Raw genomic sequence first — 23,220 nt, 5'->3', positions numbered from 1 at the left:
GTAACACATCAGTGACCAAGCCTTACTGAGAGTAACACATGAGTGACCAAGCCTTACTGAGAGTAATACATGAGTGACCAAGCCTTACTCAGAGTAACACATGAGTGACCAAGCCTTACTGAGAGTAACACACGAGTGACCAAGCCTTACTGAGAGTAACACATGAGTGACCAAGCCTTACTGAGAGTAACACATGAGTGACCAAGCCTTACTGAGAGTAACACATGAGTGACCAAGCCTTACTGAGAGTAACACATCAGTGACCAAGCCTTACTGAGAGTAATACATGAGTGACCAAGCCTTACTGAGAGTAACACATGATGACCAAGCCTTACTGAGAGTAACACACGAGTGACCAAGCCTTACTGAGAGTAACACATGAGTGACCAAGCCTTACTGAGAGTAACACATGAGTGATCAAGCCTTACTGAGAGTAACACATGAGTGACCAAGCCTTACTGAGAGTAACACACGAGTGACCAAGCCTTACTGAGAGTAACACATGAGTGACCAAGCCTTACTGAGAGTAACACATGAGTGACCAAGCCTTACTGAGAGTAATACAAGAGTGACCAAGCCTTACTGAGAGTAACACATGAGTGACCAAGCCTTACTGAGAGTAACACATGAGTGACCAAGCCTTACTGAGAGTAACACATGAGTGACCAAGCCTTACTGAGAGTAATACATGAGTGACCAAGCCTTACTGAGAGTAACACATGAGTGACCAAGCCTTACTGAGAGTAACACATGAGTGACCAAGCCTTACTGAGAGTAATACATGAGTGACCAAGCCTTACTGGAGAGTAACACATGAGTGACCAAGCCTTACTGAGAGTAACACCATGAGTGACCAAGCCTTACTGAGAGTAATACATGAGTGACCAAGCCTTACTGAGAGTAACACATGAGGGACCAAAGCCTTAACTGAGAGCCTAACACATGCAGTACCAAGCCTCTTACTGAGAGTAACACATGAGTGACCAAGCCTTACTGAGAGTAACACACGAGTGACCAAGCCTTACTGAGAGTAACACACGAGTGACCAAGCCTTACCTTCCTTAACCACATTTATATTTAGACTTTTTATATTTTTATATAGTTACTAAATGCTTCCTTTTTTATATTATTGGCTTCAGTTACTGTAATTTGCCCTCTTATAACTGTTACTACAAACACTTCAATTTTATAAAATGAAATAATTCTTTGATATATATCTAGTTATCTGATTCTTAGCTTAAAATATTGGCAACTTATTCATTTACCTGTTATTACCTAAGACTTCAATTTCACAAAATTTTATAAACCTTCAACTCTTAAATTGTCAATGTATCTGAATCTTTAATTCATTACTTTGTGAATTAAAAAATATTCATTTAATTTTTCGCTTATACATACCTGCCCCATTTAATATTAACTACTAGTCCTATCTGTTGTATAATATTCCTATATTGTTAATGGATTCTTAAGCTTTAAGTACATCAGTGTTTCCAGCCCCTATGTGTTTGTTTCTATTGCATACCCTTATCCAACTTGTCTTATTACCATATGATATTACTGAATTACAATCTTAAGAGATTACTGAATTTTTATTTGATTAATTATATGTATCCCATTTTATTAACTATTATGAATCTGAATCCATTTATTTATTCATAATTTTAATTATTTGTTTAATTCTCACTTTGTTCTCCTCTCTCTTGTTTTTTTTCGCCTGTTTATATTGCATATCCTTGCCCAGCTTGCATTATTACCATATGATATCAATGTATCATAATTAATCTAATTCTAATAAATGTATTGTAATTAATCTAATTTTATTATATGTATTATAATTATTCTAATTCTATTATATGTATTATATTAATTTTATTATATGTATTTATTAATCTAAGTCTTAAACTTAGCTAATTATTTGTATTCCAGTTGCATGATGGTGTTGACCTTGGTCGGCACGTCAGGGCTGGTGAGAGCTGTGTACTGTACACACACTCTACATCGGTCCACTTCAATATCCATATTCACTAGTATCAGACACCTGTGATAGGTCTTGGTCCAGATTTGTGTTATCAATATCACTGGCATGGTCATCTTCCAGCAATATGCCCTGTATGTCACCATCAGAGAGTGTTTTCTCAACAACACAGCTGGCTGGGGACTGGGAGCTTGATGTGAATATGTCTGACATGGTTGTTACCTTCAAAATGAGCCTGCCCACGGCCGGCCATCTGGCAACCTGGTAATATTTTCAAGCTGGTAAACGCTCACTGGAGTCCTCAAGACTCATTCTTGTACCCAAACTTTGAATCCTACAATACGCCTACAAGTGCCTTAAACAATACAAAATATTTTTGTTGTTATTACACTATTATTATTATTACATTTGGGAGCCGGTCGGCTGAGCGGACAGCACGCTGGACTTGTGATCCTGTGGTCCTGGGTTCGATCCCAGGCGCCGGCGAGAATACAATGGGCAGAGTTTTTTTTCACCCTATGCCCCTGTTACCTAGCAGTAAATTAGGTACCTGGGTGTTAGTCAGCTGTCACGGGCAGCTTTCCTGGGGGTGGAGGCCAGGTCGAGGACCGGGCCGCGGGGACACCAAAGCCCCGGAAATCATCTCAAGATAAGATATGCACACGTTATATAAAGTATCTACATTTGTGTTCGCCATAACGAACACTATCATCACTAAATAATAGCAGTTACGTATATTTGTTTCTTCTAGTTGATGCTGTGGTCACAAGCTGAACAGCAGTGCTGTTAACTCATGCTGCGTGCACCAGCCTTGATGGCTCACTCAGGACTGAGGCTCTCACTCCCTCGGAATGTTACCCACGATTTTCCTTTAAATGGCGTCTGTTTACTAGAGCCTTGAGGAGCTGATGTGAACTCTGTGTAGCCGCGTGAACCCTGTGTAGCCGCGTGAACCCTGTGTAGCCGCGTGAACCCTGTGTAGCCGCGTGAACCCTGTGTAGCTGCGTGAACCCTGGTGTAGCCGCGTGAACCCTGTGTAGCCGCGTGAACCCTGTGTAGCCGCGTGAACCCTTCGTAGCTGTGTGAACCCTGTGTAGCCGCGTGAACCCTGTGTAGCCGCATGAACCCTGTGTAGCTGCGTGAACCCTGTGTAGCCACGTGAACCCTGTGTAGCTGCGTGAACCCTGTGTAGCCGCGTGAACCCTGTGTAGCTGCGTGAACCCTGTGTAGCCACATGAACCCTGTGTAGCCGCGTGAACCCTGTGTAGCTGCGTGAACCCTGTGTAGCCCCGTGAACCCTGTGTAGCCCCGTGAACCCTGTGTAGCCGCGGTGAACCCTGTGTAGCCCCGTGAACCCTGTGTAGCCCCGTGAACCCTGTGTAGCCCGTGAACCCTGTGTATGCCGCGTGAACCCTGTGTAGCCCCGTGAACCCTGTGTAGCCACGTGAACCCTGTGTAGCCGCGTGAACCCTGTGTAGCTGCGTGAACCCTGTGTAGCCCCGTGAACCCTGTGTAGCCCCGTGAACCCTGTGTAGCCCCGTGGAACCCTGTGTAGCCCCGTGAACCCTGTGTAGCCCCGTGAACCCTGTGTAGCCCGTGAAACCCTGTGTAACCACGGTGAACCCTGTGTAGCCGCGTGAACCCTGTGTAACCACGTGAACCCTGTGTAGCCGCGTGAACCCTGTGTAGCCCCGTGAACCCTGTGTAGCCCCGTGAACCCTGTGTAACCACGTGAACCCTGTGTAGCCGCGTGAACCCTGTGTAACCACGTGAACCCTGTGTAGCCGCGTGAACCCTGTGTAGCCGCGTGAACCCTGTGTAGCCGCGTGAACCCTGTGTAGCCGCGTGAACCCTGTGTAGCCGCGTGAACCCTGTGTAGCCGCGTGAACCCTGTGTAGCCGCGTGAACCCTGTGTAGCTGCGTGAACCCTGTGTAACCGCGTGAACCCTGTGTAGCTGTGTGAACCCTGTGTAGCCGCGTGAACCCTGTGTAGCTGTGTGAACCCTGTGTAACCGCGTGAACCCTGTGTAACCGCGTGAACCCTGTGTAACCACGTGAACCCTGTGTAGCCGCGTGAACCCTGTGTAGCCCCGTGAACCCTGTGTAGCCGCGTGAACCCTGTGTAGCTGTGTGAACCCTGTGTAACCGCGTGAACCCTGTGTAACCACGTGAACCCTGTGTAGCCGCGTGAACCCTGTGTAACCACGTGAACCCTGTGTAGCCGCGTGAACCCTGTGTAGCCGCGTGAACCCTGTGTAGCCCCGTGAACCCTGTGTAGCCGCGTGAACCCTGTGTAGCCGGGTGAACCCTGTGTAGCCGCGTGAACCCTGTGTAGCCGCGTGAACCCTGTGTAGCCGCGTGAACCCTGTGTAGCCGCGTGAACCCTGTGTAACCACGTGAAACCCTGTGTAGCCGCGTGAACCCTGTGTAGCCACGTGAACCCTGTGTAGCCGCGTGAACCCTGTGTAGCCGGGTGAACCCTGTGTAGCCGCGTGAACCCTGTGTAGCCACGTGAACCCTGTGTAGCCGCGTGAACCTGTGTAGCCGGATGAACCCTGTGTAGCCGCGTGAACCCTGTGTAGCCACGTGAACCCTGTGTAGCCGCGTGAACCCTGTGTAGCCGGGTGAACCCTGTGTAGCCGCGTGAACCCTGTGTAGCCGGGTGAACCCTGTGTAGCCACGTGAACCCTGTGTAGCCGCGTGAACCCTGTGTAGCCGGGTGAACCCTGTGTAGCCGCGTGAACCCTGTGTAGCCACGTGAACCCTGTGTAGCCGCGTGAACCCTGTGTAGCCGGGTGAACCCTGTGTAGCCGCGTGAACCCTGTGTAGCCGCGTGAACCCTGTGTAGCCGCGTGAACCCTGTGTAGCCGGGTGAACCCTGTGTAACCACGTGAACCCTGTGTAGCCGCGTGAACCCTGTGTAACCACGTGAACCCTGTGTAGCCGGGTGAACCCTGTGTAACCACGTGAACCCTGTGTAGCCGGGTGAACCCTGTGATAACCACGTGAACCTGTGTAGCCGCGTGAACCCTGTGTAACCACGTGAACCCTGTGTAGCCGGGTGAACCCTGTGTAGCCGCGTGAACCCTGTGTAGCCGCGTGAACCCTGTGTAGCCGCGTGAACCCTGTGTAGCCGCGTGAACCCTGTGTAGCCGCGTGAACCCTGTGTAGCCGGGTGAACCCTGTGTAACCACGTGAACCCTGTGTAGCCGCGTGAACCCTGTGTAGCCGCGTGAACCCTGTGTAGCCGGGTGAACCCTGTGTAGCCGCGTGAACCCTGTGTAGCCGCGTGAACCCTGTGGTAGCTGTGTGAACCCTGTGTAGCCGCGTGAACCCTGTGTAGCTGTGGTGAACCCTGTGTAGCCGCGTGAACCCTGTGTAGACCGCGTGAACCCTGTGTATGCCGCGTGAACCCTGTGTAGCTGCGTGAACCCTGTGTAGCCGCGTGAACCCTGTGTAGCCGCGTGAACCCTGTGTAGCCGCGTGAACCCTGTGTAGCCGCGTGAAACCTGTGTAGCCGCGTGAACCCTGTGTAGCTGTGTGAACCCTGTGTAGCTGCGTGAACCCTGTGTAGGCCGCGTGAACCCTGTGTAGCTGTGTGAACCCTGTGTAGCTGTGTGAACCCTGTGTAGCCGCGTGAACCTGTGTAGCCGCGTGAACTCTGTGTAACCGCGTGAACCCTGTGTAGCTGTGTGAACCCTGTGTAGCCGCGTGAACCCTGTGTAGCCGCGTGAACCCTGTGTAGCTGTGTGAACCCTGTGTAGCCGCGTGAACCCTGTGTAGCCGCGTGAACCCTGTGTAGCTGTGTGAACCCTGTGTAGCTGTGTGAACCCTGTGTAGCCGCGTGAACCCTGTGTAACCGCGTGAACCCTGTGTAGCTGTGTGAACCCTGTGTAGCTGTGTGAACCTTGTGTAGGCCGCGTGAACCCTGGTGTAGCTGTGTGAACCCTGTGTAGCCGCGTGAACCCTGTGTAGCTGTGTGAACCCTGTGTAGCCAGCGTGAACCCTGTGTAGCCGCGTGACCTGTGTAGCTGTGTGAACCTGTGTAGCCGCGTGAACCCTGTGTAGCCGCGTGAACCCTGTGTAGCTGTGTGAACCCTGTGTAGCCGCGTGAACCCTGTGTAGCCGCGTGAACCCTGTGTAGCCGCGTGAACCCTGTGTAGCTGTGTGAACCCTGTGTAGCCGCGTGAACCCTGTGTAGCCGCGTGAACCCTGTGTAGCCGCGTGAACCCTGTGTAGCCGCGTGAACCCTGTGTTTAATACTTTTAAATCTTACACGGTACTTTAACATGTATATATACAATGTACGATGTGCAGGCAGTTAGACCAAAAGTGTATACAAACAGTTTGTGCTGTTAAAGGGTCAATGTGCTACGTGCAGTTCAGAGGGTTAATACACTCACCATCACTGGGTAATGACAATATGATTAATACACTCACAGTCACTAGTTAATAACAACATCATGGTTAATACCTCACTGTTACTAGTTTATAATATCAATATCGCTCACCATCACTAGTTAATACATCAACATGATAAACACACACACGGGTAGTACAGTAATAATAAAATTGTCCTTACCATCATTAATGGGCAGAAGTTGTGTTTGCTATCGTCCTGGGTAGCCGAGCAGAGATGGAAGCAGTGTTACCTATTAAGGCAAAATAAAACAAATAATTTAAGGTTTCCATGACTAAATTTCTCCCACCAAAACATAGTAAATGTTTAGAAAAATTAAAAACGAAATTTTAGGTATTGTACTTTGAGCAGAAGTTGAGAGTGTGAGCAAGTTTAAGATGAGGCTGGTAGGAGTAAGGAGGGTGTGGGCAGGAGTAAGGAGGGTGGGCAGGAGTAAGGAGGGGTGGGCAGGAGTAAGGAGGGTGGGCAGGAGTAAGGAGGGTGGGCGAGGAGTAAGGAAGGTGGGCAGGAGTAAGGAGGGTGGGCAGGAGTAAGGAGGGTGGGCAGGAGTAAGGAGGGTGGGCAGGAGTAAGGAGGGTGGGGCAGGAGTAAGGAGGGTGGGCAGGAGTTAAGGAGGGTGGGCAGCAGTAAGGAAGGTGGGCAGGAGTAAGGAGGGTGGGCAGGAGTAAGGAGGGTGGGCAGGAGTAAGGAGGGTGGGCAGGAGTAAGGAGGGTGGGCAGGAGTAAGGAAGGTGGGCAGGAGTAAGGAGGGTGGGCAGGAGTAAGGAGGGGTTGGGCAGGAGTATAGGAGGGTGATCAGGAGTAAGGAGAGTGGGCAGGAGTAAGCAAGGTGGGCTAGGAGAGTAGGGAGGGTGGGCAGGAGTAGAAGGGTTGGCAGGAGTAAGGAGGGTGGGGCAGAGTAAGGAGGGTGGGCAGGAGTAAGAAGGGTTGGCAGGAGTAAGGAGGGTGGCAGGAGTAAGGAAGGTGTGGGCAGGAGTAAGGAGGGTGGGCAGGAGTAAGGAGGGTGGGCAGGAGTAAGGAGGGCGGGCAGGAGTAAGGAGGGTGGGCAGGAGTAAGGAGGGTGGGCTGGAGTATGGAGGGTAGGCAGGAGTAAGGAGGGTGGGCAGGAGTAAGGAGGGTGGGCAGCAGTAAGGAGGGTGATCAGGAGTAAGGAGGGTGGGCAGGAGTAAGGAGGGTGGGCAGGAGTAAGCAAGGTGGGCAGGAGTAGGGAGGGTGGGCAGGAGTAAAAAGGGTTGGCAGGAGTAAGGAGGGTGGGCAGGAGTAAGGAGGGTGGGCAGGAGTAAGGAGGGTGGGCAGGAGTAAGAAGGGTGGGCAGGAGTAAGCAAAGTGGGCAGGAGTAAGGAGGGTGGGCAGGAGTAAGGAGGGTGGGCAGGAGTAAGGAGGGTGGTTAGGAGTAAGGAGGGTGGGCAGGAGTTAGGAGGGTGGCCAGGAGTAAGGAGGGTGGCCAGGAGTAAGGAGGGTGGGGCAGGAGTAAGCAAAGTGGGCAGGAGTAAGGAGGGGTGGGCAGGAGTAAGGAGGGTGGGCAGGAGTAGGGAGGGTGGGCAGGAGTAAGAAGGGTTGGCAGGAGTAAGGAGGGTGGGCAGGAGTAAGGAGTGTGGGCAGGAGTAAGGAGGGGTGGGCTGGAGTAAGGAGGGTGGGCAGGAGTAAGGAGGGGTGGGCAGGAGTAAGGAGGGTGGCCAGGAGTAAGGAGGGTGGGCAGGAGTAAGCAAAGTGGGCAGGAGTAAGGAGGGTGGGCAGGAGTAAGGAGGGTGGGCAGGAGTAAGGAGGGTGGGCAGGAGTAAGGAGGGTGGGCAGGAGTTAGGAGGGTGGGCAGGAGTAAGGAGAGTGGCCAGGAGTAAGGAGGTGGGGCAGGAGTAAGGAGGGTGGGCAGCAGTAAGGAGGGTGGGCAGGAGTAAGGAGGGTGGGCAGGAGTAAGCAAGGTGGGCAGGAGTAGGGAGGGTGGGCAGGAGTAAGAAGGGTTGGCAGGAGTAAGGAGGGTGGGCAGGAGTAAGGAGGGTGGGCAGGAGTAAGGAGGGTGGGCAAGTGTAAGGAGGGTGGGCATGAGTACGGAGGGTGGGCAGGAGTAGGGAGGGTGAGCAGGAGTAAGAAGGGTGGGCAGGAGTAGGGAGGGTGGGGCAGGAGTAAGGAGGGTGGGCAGGAGTAGGGAGGGTGCGCAGAAGTAAGGAGGGTGGGCAGGAGTAAGGAGGGTGGGCAGGAGTAAGGAGGATGGGCAGGAGTAAGGAGGGTGGGCAGGAGTAGGGAGGGTGCGCAGAAGTAAGGGAGGGTGGGCAGGAGTAAGGAGGGTGGGCAGGAGTAAGGAGGATGGGCAGGAGTAAGGAGGGTGGGCAAGAGTAGGGAGGGTGGGCAGGAGTAAGGAGGGTGGGCAGGAGTAAGGAGGGTGGGCAGTAGTAAGGAGGATGGGCAGGAGTAAGGAGGGTGGGCAGGAGTAAGGAGGGTGGGCAGGAGTAAGGAGGGTGGGGCAGGAGTAAGGAGGGTGGCAGGGGTAAGGAGGGTGGGCTGGAGTATGGAGGGTAGGCAGGAGTAAGGAGGGTGGGGCAGGAGTAAGGAGGGTGGGCAGAGTAAGGAGGGTGGGCAGGAGTAAGGAGGGTGGGGCAGGAGTAAGGAGGGTGGGCAGGGGTAAGGAGGGTGGGCTGGAGTATGGAGGGTAGGCAGGAGTAAGGAGGGTGGGCAGGAGTAAGGAGGGTGGGCTGGAGTATGGAGGGTGGGCTGGAGTATGGAGGGTAGGCAGGAGTAAGGAGGGTGGGGCAGGAGTAAGGAGGGTGGGCAGGAGTAAGGAGGGTGGGCTGAAGTAAGGAGGGTGGGCAGGAGTAAGGAGGGTGGGCTGGAGTAAGGAGGGTGGGCTGGAGTAAGGAGGGTGGGCTGGAGTAAAGAGGGTGGGCTGGAGTAAGGAGGGTGGGGAGGAGTAAGGAGGGTGGGCAGGAGTAGGGAGGGTGGGCAGGAGTAAGGAGGGTGGGCAGGAGTACGGAGGGTGGGCAGGAGTAAGGAGGGTGGGCAGGAGTAAGGAGGGTGGCCAGGAGTACGGAGGGTGGGCAGGAGTAGGGAGGGTGGGCAGGAGTACGGAGGGTGGGCAGGAGTAAGGAGGGTAGGCAGGAGTAAGGAGGGTGGGCAGGAGTAAGGAGGGTGGGCAGGAGTAGGGAGGGTGGGCAGGAGTACGGAGGGTGGGCAGGAGTAAGGAGGGTAGGCAGGAGTTAGGAGGGTGGGCAGGAGTAGGGAGGGTGGGCAGGAGTAAGGAGGGTGGGCAGGAGTAAGGAGGGTAGGCAGGAGTACGGAGGGTGGGCAGGAGTAAGGAGGGTGGGCTGGAGTAAGGAGGATGGGCAGGAGAAAGGAGGGTGGGCAGGAGTAAGGAGGGTGGGCAGGAGTAAGGAAGAGGATAGGCAGGAGTAGGGAGGGTGGGCAGGAGTAAGGAGGGTGGGCAGGAGTTAGGAAGGCAAGAAGGGCAAGGAGGGACCCTGTCTAGCAGAGAGGGATGGAAGGAGGGAGTCAAGCAGGGAGGCTGGTAGGGGGAAGGGGTGGGTAGGCAAGCAGGGAGGCTGGAGTGGGTGTAATAGGAGCGGGTGTGATGGGTGTCCACCCACCTGCAAACCTGCTCCTCCACCCATCTGCCAACCATCAAACCCTTCTTCCTGCCATCGATTCATCCAGCCCACTTTCCTGCCAGCCATCCAGCCCACCCACTCACCCACCCATCTGCCCGCCCACATTGCCTTGCCCACCTTCCTGCCAGGCAGCTACCCACCCACTTACCCACCCATCTGCACGCCCACTTGCCCTGCCCACCTTCCTGCCAGGCAGCTACCCACCCAGCTCACCACCCACCCAGCACCACACACTAATTATAGTGTGTGTGGAAATTCCAATCACGTTGGCTGTGATACATAAAGATTGTGAATGTTAATTTTTTCTTCCCCGGTAAAACTCGGCTAATACGGATGTCGGGCTTAACTGGATAGGGGTCCTTCCCATATAGTCTGGATAATCGAGTTCATACAGTATATATAATATATTATCCAGGATACATGACCTCTATCAAGCATATTCAGGTCATTTTTACATATATAGCACTAATAACTAACCTTGCTTACAACTATTCTAATACTTAATTTCAAGTCCAAAACAAGTCATACATACACTTATATTATTAAACCTCTTGTCTGGAAATACTTTATATAAATCAGCCAAGCCTACTCAGGCCACACTCACTGAATGAAAGGTTTCTGATCTTTCCATATGAAAACACTCATAATAATGCCAGATTATTTTAACCATTGAGAACCCACGTAATAGTGTGCAAGAGTCAGAGGTGTAATTAACGGAGGGAAGCGCGATCACAAGTTAGGTATCCAGTGTCAGTTATTTCTTATAAGACATTCAGGTATTCATAATTAAACATCTTATGAGAAAATATATAGAATTCTGTAATGAGAAAATGTGGCTAACTCTACAGTAGACGGAAAAACACCACAATTTACATATTGAAATCACAAATTTATATAGAATAAACCTAACAAATAAAGTATAGAGAAGACTCTTGTAATGTGATTCACTGACCACTTGGAAATTCAAATGCATTTTACCTACAAATAATACGCTATCATACGTTAGCTTGAATTTTCCTGGAGTGACTCTCATACATTCTCTCTCTCTCCATATAATTTCAAACATTTCCTTCATATCAGAAAGTTGGATATACCAAATCTTTTAAATGTTAAACATCGACAAATTTAACATTTAAAAATGTAATTTACTGGTGTAAATGTGTATTTATGAGTGTATAAACATCTATTTAAATGTATAATAAAACAAACATGAAAGACAAAAGCATATAAAGAATAAACTAGAAAACATAATGTAGCAACTCTATGATTAATGAAAATGTTTGAAACATTTTATGTCATCATTCATTCATTCATAATTTACATCATTTACACAACATAATTTACATAATAGTAGGCATCCATCAGTCTCAGGAGACTATTGAGTTGTGCTCTGCTTGTCGGTCTGGAGTGGCCTCTCCAGGGCACAAAGCCAGGGTAGGTTGATATGCTGGAGAAACTGTTATCCAAGCAGCAGGCGCCGAAAGTCTCCAATGGAAAGGCAAACGCCAATACGATTGGTTCCAGCGCCGTCGCATGAACTGTCAGTACGAGAGACTCCAACTCCGGAGTTAACCTCGAGGTTGGTAAAAGAGGGCACAGGGACTCCAGACCCGGAGACCGCCGGGGTCGGAGAAGAACCAGCCCAGCAAGGGGCAAGATCGGCCCCAGCCTCCTGAAGCAGAGCTTGGGCTGCCTGAGCCCCAGGTGGAGGATGTCCAGCCCTGCACCTATGGGTTCATCACCGCCCCCTTACACCCGAGGCTACCTTCCTTCATGACCCACCAGAAGGAAGAGTAATAATTATTAATTACAACAAGTCGTATTATAATTATTATTATAATAATATAGTTATTAATATAATTATAATAATACAGAGTAACTAGGGCAGGGCGAGGAACAAACTATCTGACAATTTACACACACAGTAACATAATAACATACATAACATAATTAACATACACAGAAACAGCTGCTTGCCATAAGTCCCTTTGTACACTAAATAAAATGTTCTATAGTATTAAACATGGCATATTGTGGAATATAATGTTTACTACATGAATAAAATTCAAATACAGTGGTACCTTTATTTACGATCGTAATCCATTCCCAGAGACTCGGTGTCAACCAAAAATTCGGCAACAAAACAAATTGTCCCATAAGAAATAATGTAAGTTTAATTAATCCGTTCCACTCCCCCCCCCCCCCCCAATAAAAACAGCGTTGAATGTAATGAAATGCCATTTTCTAGGTGAGACCCGGAGGCTCCTCGGAGCTTACTAGGCTGACATGCTAATGTCAGACATTGGCATCAGTCATGTGTATGGAGTTCTGTGGGCCTACCGGGGACCACGAGCCAGAACCTGGCCCCCTCAGAGAGGCATGGGGAGCAATGGCCTATAGAAACCCCCGTGTGGTTGGAAGCATTCTATGTCTGCCATCGACCGGGTCAGGCACCGAGAAAGGTAAGCATCCCAAAACAAACCCCTATTCTAGTGAAATTATTGCTACCAAAAGCCGAACAAGGGGATTGAACTCTCCTAAAAGAAACGAACAAACGATCATGACGTCACACGTCGCCGAGCCGCTGTCGCACATCTCCCCCCTCCCCTGGAGGGGGCAGCCCCAGACCCCTCACGCCTGCTATCCACCAGTCAGTTTTAAGGCTGGATGTTAAAACACACGAAAAAAACGCCGACCGGGGGGGAGGGAGGGATGCCGGGGGAGCCTCCAGGTCTCACCCAGAAAATGGCGTTTCATTACATTCAACGCTGGTTTTCTGGGGGGCCCCCCTTCGGCTCCCTGGAGCTAACTACCCACAGAGGAAGAACGTAAGGACTTACCCGGCAGGTGGTCGTTGCTCACTCCACAACTCGAAGTCGAGACAACTTGCTGCAACCGCCGACCTAAATGACACAGGCCTGACTAGGCCTAGGGACGTGCACGAGGTAACGAGTTGCCAGGACCCTGTACGACCGCCACAAGCCCCGTGCCCGAATGTCAGCCCAGGACATGGTGCCAAAGACGGCAGCAAGCGCAGTGAATGTACAAACATCATGGGCATGGGGATAGACCGCAGGCTAGCTAGTCGTAAGAACTCTGCGGACGACCTGGGAGACCCACACCCGCGAACAGGGAAGAAAGGGAAACCGGATCAACCCAAAGCGTGTCCCCAGACACAGAGGCCGAGGCGCGCAAGTAACGGCAAAGAGCCACCACCGAACACAAAACATGATGCACCCCCGGCCCAACCAATGAAGCATCAACAACCCAGGGACCCCTCCAGAAAGCAGCAGTTTCAATCTTCACCAGAAAAGGAGACAGCTGCAGACGAACAAAACCATCATGAAGACTGAAAGAGCAGAAACCCCTGCGCCGGAGGAGAGCATGAAGCTACCCAACCCGACAGCCAGAGGCCACTGCCAACAGATAAGGAGCCTTATAGAACAATCCTGAACTGAAAGGGTCACAACAAACCGAGGAGAAGAAAGAAAATATCACTCTGTCCAATGACCAGGACGGCTCACGCTGCGCAAGAGCAGGAGCAGGCCGGAGGTGAAACAATGCATGAGACAGCTTGTGAAACGGCGCAGAGGTAACATCAAAACCGAAAGCAAGCCGAAGTGGCTCCGCCAGCGCTTCACGATACGAGGCGACATTATGGGGCAAGATGACGGCCCCCAAACTTCCACAAGAAAAGGACAAGGCCACGCCAACAAATGCAGCTACCGAAGAAGGGACAGAAGGAAAAGGAAGGGCCGCCAAAAACCCCACACTACCGCCAAGAAGAAGCACGCAGCTGGGACACCATCAATGAAGCCACCCGACCACCAACAGAAGGTGAGAGACTCGAGGCAGAACCGAACCGGCCCCGCCATGGGCCAATTGAGCCTAGTAAGATGCGGAGCTGCGGAAAGATCTTGGGTGCCACCACGGAGCCAGCTAAGCCAGAAACCCAAGCCGACAAAGGAGATGGAACATCCGCCATACAGAAGACACCCCAACTCTCGCGAGCCCGCCAGGAGATCGGAGACGACAGTTCCGACTTGCGAAACTAGAGAAGGGAAACCGAGAGAACGTGAAAACGCCAACAGGCTAGGTAAGTCAGGTAACCAGGAACCGAAATAGGAGGCAATAGGAGAGCCAAAAGGCACAAACAAAACACAACCATGTGTAGGATAAAAGGAGAAAACGGAAAAACACAAGATCAGAAGAAAAGCCCCAGCACCAACGGCCAGGGACATGAGCATTGAAGGAAGATGAGGAACGAAGAAGGCAAGGAGCAAAACAGGAATGAAAGGGACACGACCAACAACACACAGAGCCGCTGGTCATGTCCCAACAAGCCACGCCAACAACACAGGTGTCTGACACGTCCCAACACAACACGAAAAGGAAAAAAATGTGCAAAGGTACGCCAACAGACCAGTACCCGAACCAAAGAGTATGAGCTACGAGGATATGATCACCCACATCGAAGATTCCCAAAGGAAGCGATAAGGAAGAGAAAGACCGACTACGGGACCCCAGGGGCACACGCACTAAGGGACACTGGTGGAAGGATAACCCAAACGAGCCAAAGAGACATGGGAAAGAAGTATTGCAGTGTCAGTAGTAGACAAGCGGAACGCATGAGGAAGCGATGTGGTAAAGGATGACACCACACACAGCTTCAAGCACAGATATGATAGAGTCAAGCAGGCCCAGGAACCTGCACATGAGCAAATGACAGGTGAGAAGCGGGACCAAAACCCAGAGCCCAACTCCTGCAACACAACTAGGGAAGTACAACTAGGGAAGTACCGTACAGAAAATCCAATGTATATGGAAGGTCTAAGCTAGGCACTGCAAGACGTGCAAGGAAAGAGTGACCCAGATAAGACCATGAAAAACGGGGCCATGACCCCCCTTGCAACAATTAAACCAGAAGAACAATTAAGGCCCCAGGAAGAAGCACAGAAGGGCCAAACAAAAATCCATACCCAATCCCCAACACACATCCACAACATGAAAACTGCTGCAAAATGTCACCTCAGAACATCCAGACAGGAACACTTACCCCCATAACATATAACCCCCACCATTGTACCTCGAAGCGTGGTGGAAGTAGGGCCCCCTATCTGAACTCAAGCATGGGCTGGACATGCACAAGAGTGGGACTGGATGGGTATAAATAGGAGCTGCCTCGTATGGCCTATTAGGCCTGCTGCAGTCACCTGTGTTCCGATGTTCGTATATTCGTATCAAAAAATCACTAACCAGCACCTGGCCGAAGAGAAGCCAGACCGCATGAACTCACCTACAGAACGTAGGCACGAACGTGTCACGACACAACATAGCCGAGAAAATTCCGGGAGCACCGCCAGTGGAAGAAGGCAAAACCGCACATGCAGGAGAAGAACAGGGGTAGAGGCGAAGGAAGAGCCCGACACCCATATGCAGGGAAAACCCAGCGTCCTCCCAATAGCAGCAATCCAGAACACCCGCAGGAACTACGGGGGCACGGACTGGAGAATGGAGAGGAACGAGCGCCGAAGCATCGAAGAGAAAAGGGACACAAAATCCCAGCTCACGTACACACTGCCCGTATCAAAACAAACAACCACGGCGCATGCGCAGCAGGGATGCCAGAAGTCGCGAGCTAAAGAAAGAAACCACGAATTGACTACAAAAATAGACAAAATAGTGTTGTTAACAACCGAATCCCATATGAGAGTACACAGGGCAGCCGCTAACCATAGTTGAAAAGAGCAGGAAAGGACCGAGAAGAAACATAGCACAGCATCCCATTTGGGCTACAAAGAGCCCAACTGGGCTCCAAGGACCCCAATCTGGCCACCCTGTGCAGCGCAGGACAGTGCACGGAGATAAGAGACAAACACGAAAGAAAGAAACAGGACCGAAAAACGAGAAGCTTGGAGAAGGCCCGTCAAGCCCCAGAAGGGACCGGAAGACGACGGACATTCCAAGAATATGGGAAGAAGCAAAACCTTCCCGATCCTAAATTTTTACATATTTTTTCAATATTTCTGATAAGTTTTTCTCACTTTTTGCACTAAAGTTATTCAATAGTGTGTGTTTTGAGTAATTTATATGGTAAAATATGTAGAACATCGGAATCCTCATATATATTCATGTTAATAATATGCATCTATATTATTTACTTGGAAAAATACAACCTGTTATTTTTGGTGTTATTATACTGCATACACAATTTTTATACAACTATGAATATTGACTTCCACGATTATGAACCACCAAGCTGTTGTGGTGGGTGTGGTAAAGACAGTCTACCACACACACTACCTGTGCCAGCAGCAGACTGTGCCAGCAGACTACCAGCAGACTGTGCCAGCAGACTGTGCCAGCAGACTGTACCAGCAGACTGTACCAGCAGACTGTACCAGCAGACTGTACCAGCAGACTATACCAGCAGCAGACTGTGCCAGCAGACTGTGCCAGCAGGCTGTGCCAGCAGACTGTGCCAGCAGCAGACTGTACCAGCAGACTGTACCAGCAGACTGTGCCAGCAGCAGACTGTACCAGCAGACTGTACCAGCAGACTGTGCCAGCAGACTGTGCCAGCAGACTGTGCCAGCAGACTGTACCAGCAGACTACCAGCAGACTGTGCCAGCAGACTGTACCAGCAGACTACCAGCAGACTGTACCAGCAGACTGTGCCAGCAGACGGTGCCAGCACACTGTGCCAGCAGACTACCAGCAGACTGTGCCAGCAGACTGTGCCAGCAGACTGTACTAGTAGACTTTACCCGCATACTGTACCAGCAGACTGTGCCAGCAGACTGTGCCAGCAGACTGTGCCAGCAGACTGTACCAGCAGACTGTGCCAGCAGACTGTACCAGCAGACTGTACCAGTAGACTGTGCCAGCAGACTGTACCGGCAAACTGTGCCAGCAGACTGTGCCAGCAGACTGTGCCAGCAGACAGCGCCAGCAGACTGTACCGGCAAACTGTACCAGCAGACTGTGCCAGCAGATTGTGCCAGCAGCAGACTGTGCCAGCAGACTATGCCAGCAGACTGTAGCAGCAGACTTGGCCAGCAACAGACTGTGTTAGCAGACTTGGCCAGCAGCAGACTGTGCCAGCATCAGACTGCGCTAGCAGACTGTGCCAGTAGACTCTGCCAGCAGACTGTGTCAGCACACTGTGTCAGCAGACTGTAGCAGCAGACTGTGACAGCAGACGGTGCCAGCTTAATGTACCAGCAGATTGTACCAGCATAATGTACTAGCAGAATATGCCAGCAGCAGAGTGTCCCAGCAGACTGTGCCAGCATAGTGTACCAGCAGACTGTGCCAGCATAGTGTACCAGCAGACTGTGCCAGCATAGTGTACCAGCAGACTGTGCCAGCATAGTGTACCAGCAGACTGTGCCAGCATAGTGTACCAGCAGACTGTGCCAGCATAGTGTACCAGCAGACTGTGCCAGCATAGTGTACCAGCAGACTGTGCCAGCATAGTGTACCAGCAGACTGTGCCAGCATAGTGTACCAGCAGACTGTGCCAGCATAGTGTACCAGCAGACTGTGCCAGCATAGTGTACCAGCAGACTGTGCCAGCATAGTGTACCAGCAGACTGTGCCCGCAAACTGTGCCAGCAGCAGACTGTGCCAGCAGCAGACTGTGCCAGCAGCAGACTGTGCCAGCAGCTGACTGTGCCAGCAGCAGACTGGGCCAGCAGCAGACTGGGCCAGCAGCAGACTGTGCCAGCAGCAGACTGTGCCAGCAGCAGACTGTGCCAGCAGCAGACTGTGCCAGCAGCAGACTGGGCCAGCAGCAGACTGTGCCAGCAGCAGACTGGGCCAGCAGCAGACTGTGCCAGCAGCAGACTGGGCCAGCAGCAGACTGTGCCAGCAGCAGACTGGGCCAGCAGCAGACTGGGCCAGCAGCAGACTGGGCCAGCAGCAGACTGTGCCAGCAGCAGACTGGGCCAGCAGCAGACTGGGCCAGCAGCAGACTGTGCCAGCAGCAGACTGTGCCAGCAGCAGACTGGGCCAGGAGACGAAACAAAAGGAGTCACAAGGTACTACACACATTACTAATTCTCAGCACAATGTTATTATTACCAGCAAGCTGACAACAACAGTGTGTAAATTAATACATTTAAATAAGACCATGTGTGTGTGTGGACCATTTGTATACTACAAAATATTGTGTGTCTGCATATTGGTGATACAATTATTATACCCGTATTCATAGGAATATATATATATATATATATATATATATATATATATATATATATATATATATATATATATATATATATATATATATATATATATATATATATATATATATATATATTAGTATATTTTGGTAGCAGTCTTTCCTGTAGACATATATTATTAAATATAACCGAAAAAGTAAGATTAATAATTCTAACACGAATTTTCTCGATCTTTCTTATGTTTCTTTTCACTGTTGATGGTAATTCAAAGATCAATTCTCCAAAATTCATTTTTATTTCTAGTCTGACGCGACACTTGAGCGCGTTTCGTAAAACTTATTACATTTTCAAAGACTTTAGTTTACAAACACACAACTGAAACTGAATAGAGCTTTACACATCTTCGAGGTTTATATCTACATTTGGGTGAGGTGGATGAGGTGAAAAACGAACTTTCAACAATGGGTATTCAATGGGTATTAAATTCCAACACAAGACAGAACACGAAACAATGGGTATTGAATGGAAGTAATTGTAGAAAGCCTATTGGTCCATATTTCTTGATGCTTCTATATTGGAGCGGAGTCTTGAAGTGGGTAGAATATAGTTGTGCATTAATTGGCTGTTGATTGCTGGTGTTGACTTCTTGATGTGTAGTGCCTCGCAGACGTCAAGCCGCCTGCTATCGCTGTATCTATCGATGATTTCTGTGTTGTTTGCTAAGATTTCTCTGGTGATGGTGTGTTTGTGGGAAGAGATTATATGTTCCTTAATGGAGCCCTGTTGCTTATGCATCGTTAAACGCCTGGAAAGAGATGTTGTTGTCTTGCCTATATACTGTTTTTTTTAGGCTTACAGTCCCCATGAGGGCATTTGAAGGCATAGACGACGTTGGTCTCCTTTAAAACGTTCTGCTTTGTGTCTGGAGAGTTTCTCATGAGTAGGCTGGCCGTTTTTCTGGTTTTATAGTAAATCGTCAGTTGTATCTTCTGTTTTTTGTCTGTAGGGATAACGTTTCTACTGACAATATCTTTCAGGACCCTTTCCTCCGTTTTATGGGCTGTGGAAAAGAAGTTCCTGTAAAATAGTCTAATAGGGGGTATAGGTGTTGTGTTAGTTGTCTCTTCAGAGGTTGCATGGCGTTTCACTTTCCTTCTTATGATGTCTTCCACGAAACCATTGGAGAAGCCGTTGTTGACTAGGACCTGCCTTACCCTATAGAGTTCTTCGTCGACTTGCTTCCATTCTGAGCTGTGGCTGAGGGCACGGTCGACATAAGCGTTAACAACACTCCTCTTGTACCTGTCCGGGCAGTCACTGCTGGCATTCAGGCACATTCCTATGTTTGTTTCCTTAGTGTAGACTGCAGTGTGGAAAACTCCGCTCCTTTCCATGACTGTTACATCTAGAAAGGGCAGCTTCCCATCCTTCTCCATCTCGTAAGTGAAACGCAACACAGAATTCTGCTCAAATGCCTCCTTCAGCTCCTGCAGATGTCTGACATCAGGTACCTGTGTAAAAATGTCGTCAACATACCTGCAGTATATGGCCGGTTTCAAGTTCATGTCGACTAAGACTTTTTGCTCGATGGTACCCATGTAGAAGTTTGCAAACAGGACACCTAGGGGAGAACCCATGGCGACCCCATCTACTTGCTTATACATGTGTCCATCCGGGCTCAAGAAAGGTGCCTCTTTAGTACAAGCTTGGAGTAGTTTCCTTAGACTGTTTTCTGGTATGTCAAGAGGAGTACAGACCGGATCACGGTACACTCTGTCCTCTTGACATACCAGAAAAGTCTTTGAAAATGTAATAAGTTTTACGAAATGCGCTCAAGTGTCGCGTCAGACTAGAAATAAAAATGAATTTTGGAGAATTGATCTTTGAATTACCATCAACAGTGAAAAGAAACATAAGAAAGATCGAGAAAATTCGTGTTAGAATTATTAATCTTACTTTTTCGGTCATATTTAATAATAATAATAATAATAAATATATATATATATATATATATATATATAAATATATATATATATATATATATATATATAAATATATATATATATAAATATATATATATATAAATATATATATATATATATATATATATATATATATATATATATAAATATATATATATATATGTACACACACACACTAACTGTACCCGGCCACGGCCACGTGTTGCTGTGGCTCAGCAACAGATGTGCGTTGCTGAGTCACAGTAACCTTTCCCTGTTTCCCGGGCCTCCCCACCATTCCCTCCCCTTCCTCCTGTCCCCTCGTCCTCCCCACCATTCCTCCCTCCCCGGTCCCTTTGTCCTCCCCACCATTCCCCACTACCGCGTCCCCGTCCTCCTCCTATCAATTCCCCATTCCACTGTACCCTTGTCCTCCCTACCATTCCCTCTTCCCTCGTCCGATGCATTCTCAAATGATCTGATGTTCCCATCAGAAAATTTGGAACATCAAATGGTCTGATGTTCCCTTCATTGAAATATAAGAAAAACAGTTAACAAATGAAAAGAAAAACAATGAAAAATTAAAAAAAAAAGTAAACTATTCTCATGAAATTAACGGTATGGTAAACAACACAGCTTAATTTCAAAGCAATGTCACAGAATAATTAAGTCAAAATGAAAATAAATCGAAATCTATGAAAATTCAATTTATCAATGAAATCGGAAACATTGAATTTGAAACATATTTAGTATAGCTTCGATTGCTCTTACGTTCAATAGATGGCGCTGTTTAAAAAAAAATGTTTTTACCTGTCACAGGTGTGGCATCTATACTTACACTCACCAAATGAATGGTATGGGAAACAGCACAGCTCAATTCCAATGCAATGTCACACAAAATAATTAAATCAAAATTAAAATCGAAATCCATGAAAATTCAATTTGTCACTGCAATTGGAAACATTGAAATGGAATTGTAACATGTTTAGTATAGCATGTGCTGCTCTTACGTGCAACAGATGGTGCTGTTTCTTACAAAAAAAAAAGAATGATTTTACCTATCACAGGTGTGGTATCAATATAATAGGTAAATAAAAACATGCGCATATTCGAATGGAACGTTGTATCAGAATTTCAAAGCAATTGGTGAAGAACTTTGGGAGATTACAGCGTGTATAGCTCCTACATCCAACAGATGGCACTGTTTTTCAAAATAAGCATCTTTTTTCCTGTCACAGGTGAGGCATGTATATAGTAGGTATATAAAAACACCTGCCTATTCAAATGCCACGTTGTATCGAAATTTCAAAGCAATCGGTAAAGAGGTTTAGAAGATTTCTCACATGAAAAGCAGTTTAAAAAAAAAATCCGTCAAAGACGTGATATCAATATAGTATGTATATAAATACCTGCTCGTATGCAAACTGAACATTGTGTGAAAATTTCAAAGCAATCAGTGAAGAACTTTCGGAGATTAGCGATTTTTAACAAACGAACATTTCCATTTTTATTTATATAGATTATATAGGCTAATGTTAACACCCCAACAATGCCATAGGCATATAATTCACCCTAACAATTTCATAGGCCCAAGTCCACACCCCAACAATTCTCTAGGCCAGTCCCCAACTGAACAATTCAATAGGCCTATATCCAAACCTGAATATATAATTCACCCCAACAATTCCTTAGGCCCATGTCCACCCCCTCAACAATTGTATAGGTCTATTTCCACACACCAACAATTGCATGTTGGGGTGTAAGACAATGGTGGAGCAGAAAGTACTCCAGTACTTACGGAGGATGATGAGAGTGCGAGGAACAAGGTGGTCAGGTGGAGCCAGTGACTCCTTCCTTCAACAGTTATGTCTCTCCCTCGTGGTATATCCTCAATGTCTTCAGTGGTGTGGCCTCACCACACACTTACACTGCCATAAGTGTCCTGAGAGTACTGTGAGAGGGACAATTTGGCGGGTATTGTGGACACAGGTGACCGTCTCTAAGACAGTGAGGAGCGTCAGTGTTATCTTCTTCATGATGGTAGCTGCAGTTCTTATCAGAGTTGTTATCTTGTTGTTGGTGGTGATTAAGTGGCGACATTGTTATCAGTTGAGGAGCGGCAGTATTATCTCACGGGTCGTCGTCAACATCTCGTGTAGCAGCTTGCTGTTGTTGTGATGACGTCACTCGCTCGCTTGCCCGCCATCTTGCTCCGTACATTTTCTTTGATTACTGATCTTTCCCGAAACTGACTTTTTAATTTTGTTTATTTATATACACAGGAGTTTATTTATTTATATATATACAAGAAGGTGCAATGGGTTTATGAGAGTACATAACATTGATGTTTTTACATTCTTGTAAAGCCACTAGCACACACAACATTTCGGGCAGGTCCTTAATTCGATAATTTTAAAACATTTTCGGGTTCCACTGACTGACTATCTTGTCACTCAATCTTCTACTGAATAGGTTCCAACGACGCAGCACTGAATCACTCATTAAAATATTTGTTAAAAATTTAAATTTTATCAGATCAATCTGGTAGTGGTTTTAAAATAAGCGCCTTTAGATTGCACACAATTTGATACCAAAATGAAAGATATAACATGAAACTTGATATCCGAACACTTGAAAGATTACAAATAGGCTTTTGGTCAAAATATTAAAATATTTGTTAAAATTCTATTTATTGTTCTATTATTTTGGGACTAGTGTTAAAATGCGCGCCTTTTTATTGCGAACAATTTGATACCAAAATGAAAGACGTAACACGAAATTTGATGTTATCAAATTGAACGAGTATACACATTAGGTTGCAGTGTACAAATTGGTGCTCGTTCACGAGTAACTTTACGCTTTTCTGCGGGGAGACACGCCAGGCTTTTGTACATTATATTCATACATATCTGTAGCGAATTTAATTGCGAACACAATGATACCAAAACGAGCGACGTAGCACGAGAATTAAGGTGAGAAAAGTGGAACGAGAATGCACATGTTACTGATTTTGTGCGTTTTTGCCGACTTTAGGCTTTGCTGTTGGGAGTCACGCTAGGCTTTTGGAGTTATATTTATA

General features: G+C 48.3%; 1 protein-coding gene across 1 annotated transcript in view; it reads right to left on the bottom strand.

Annotated features, from left to right (window-relative positions):
- The window catches only part of LOC123768363 (tripartite motif containing 13-like), a 55,532-nt gene extending 33,221 nt beyond the window's left edge, over window positions 1-22,311 (bottom strand). Inside the window, exons 1-2 of the mRNA XM_069320652.1 lie at window positions 21,940-22,311; window positions 6,558-6,627 (exon numbers count right to left, since the gene is read on the bottom strand). Of these exons, the coding sequence (XP_069176753.1) occupies window positions 6,558-6,563 (6 nt within the window). The 5' untranslated portion in view covers window positions 6,564-6,627; window positions 21,940-22,311. The remainder of the gene's footprint in view (window positions 1-6,557; window positions 6,628-21,939) is intronic.
- Between the last annotated feature and the right edge of the window lie 909 nt (window positions 22,312-23,220).

The sequence above is a fragment of the Procambarus clarkii genome, unplaced genomic scaffold (genome assembly GCF_040958095.1).
Source record: "Procambarus clarkii isolate CNS0578487 unplaced genomic scaffold, FALCON_Pclarkii_2.0 HiC_scaffold_272, whole genome shotgun sequence".
Taxonomy (NCBI): domain Eukaryota; kingdom Metazoa; phylum Arthropoda; class Malacostraca; order Decapoda; family Cambaridae; genus Procambarus; species Procambarus clarkii.
Note: the sequence above shows the minus strand (reverse complement) of the source record. Positions and strands in the feature narration are given on the sequence as shown.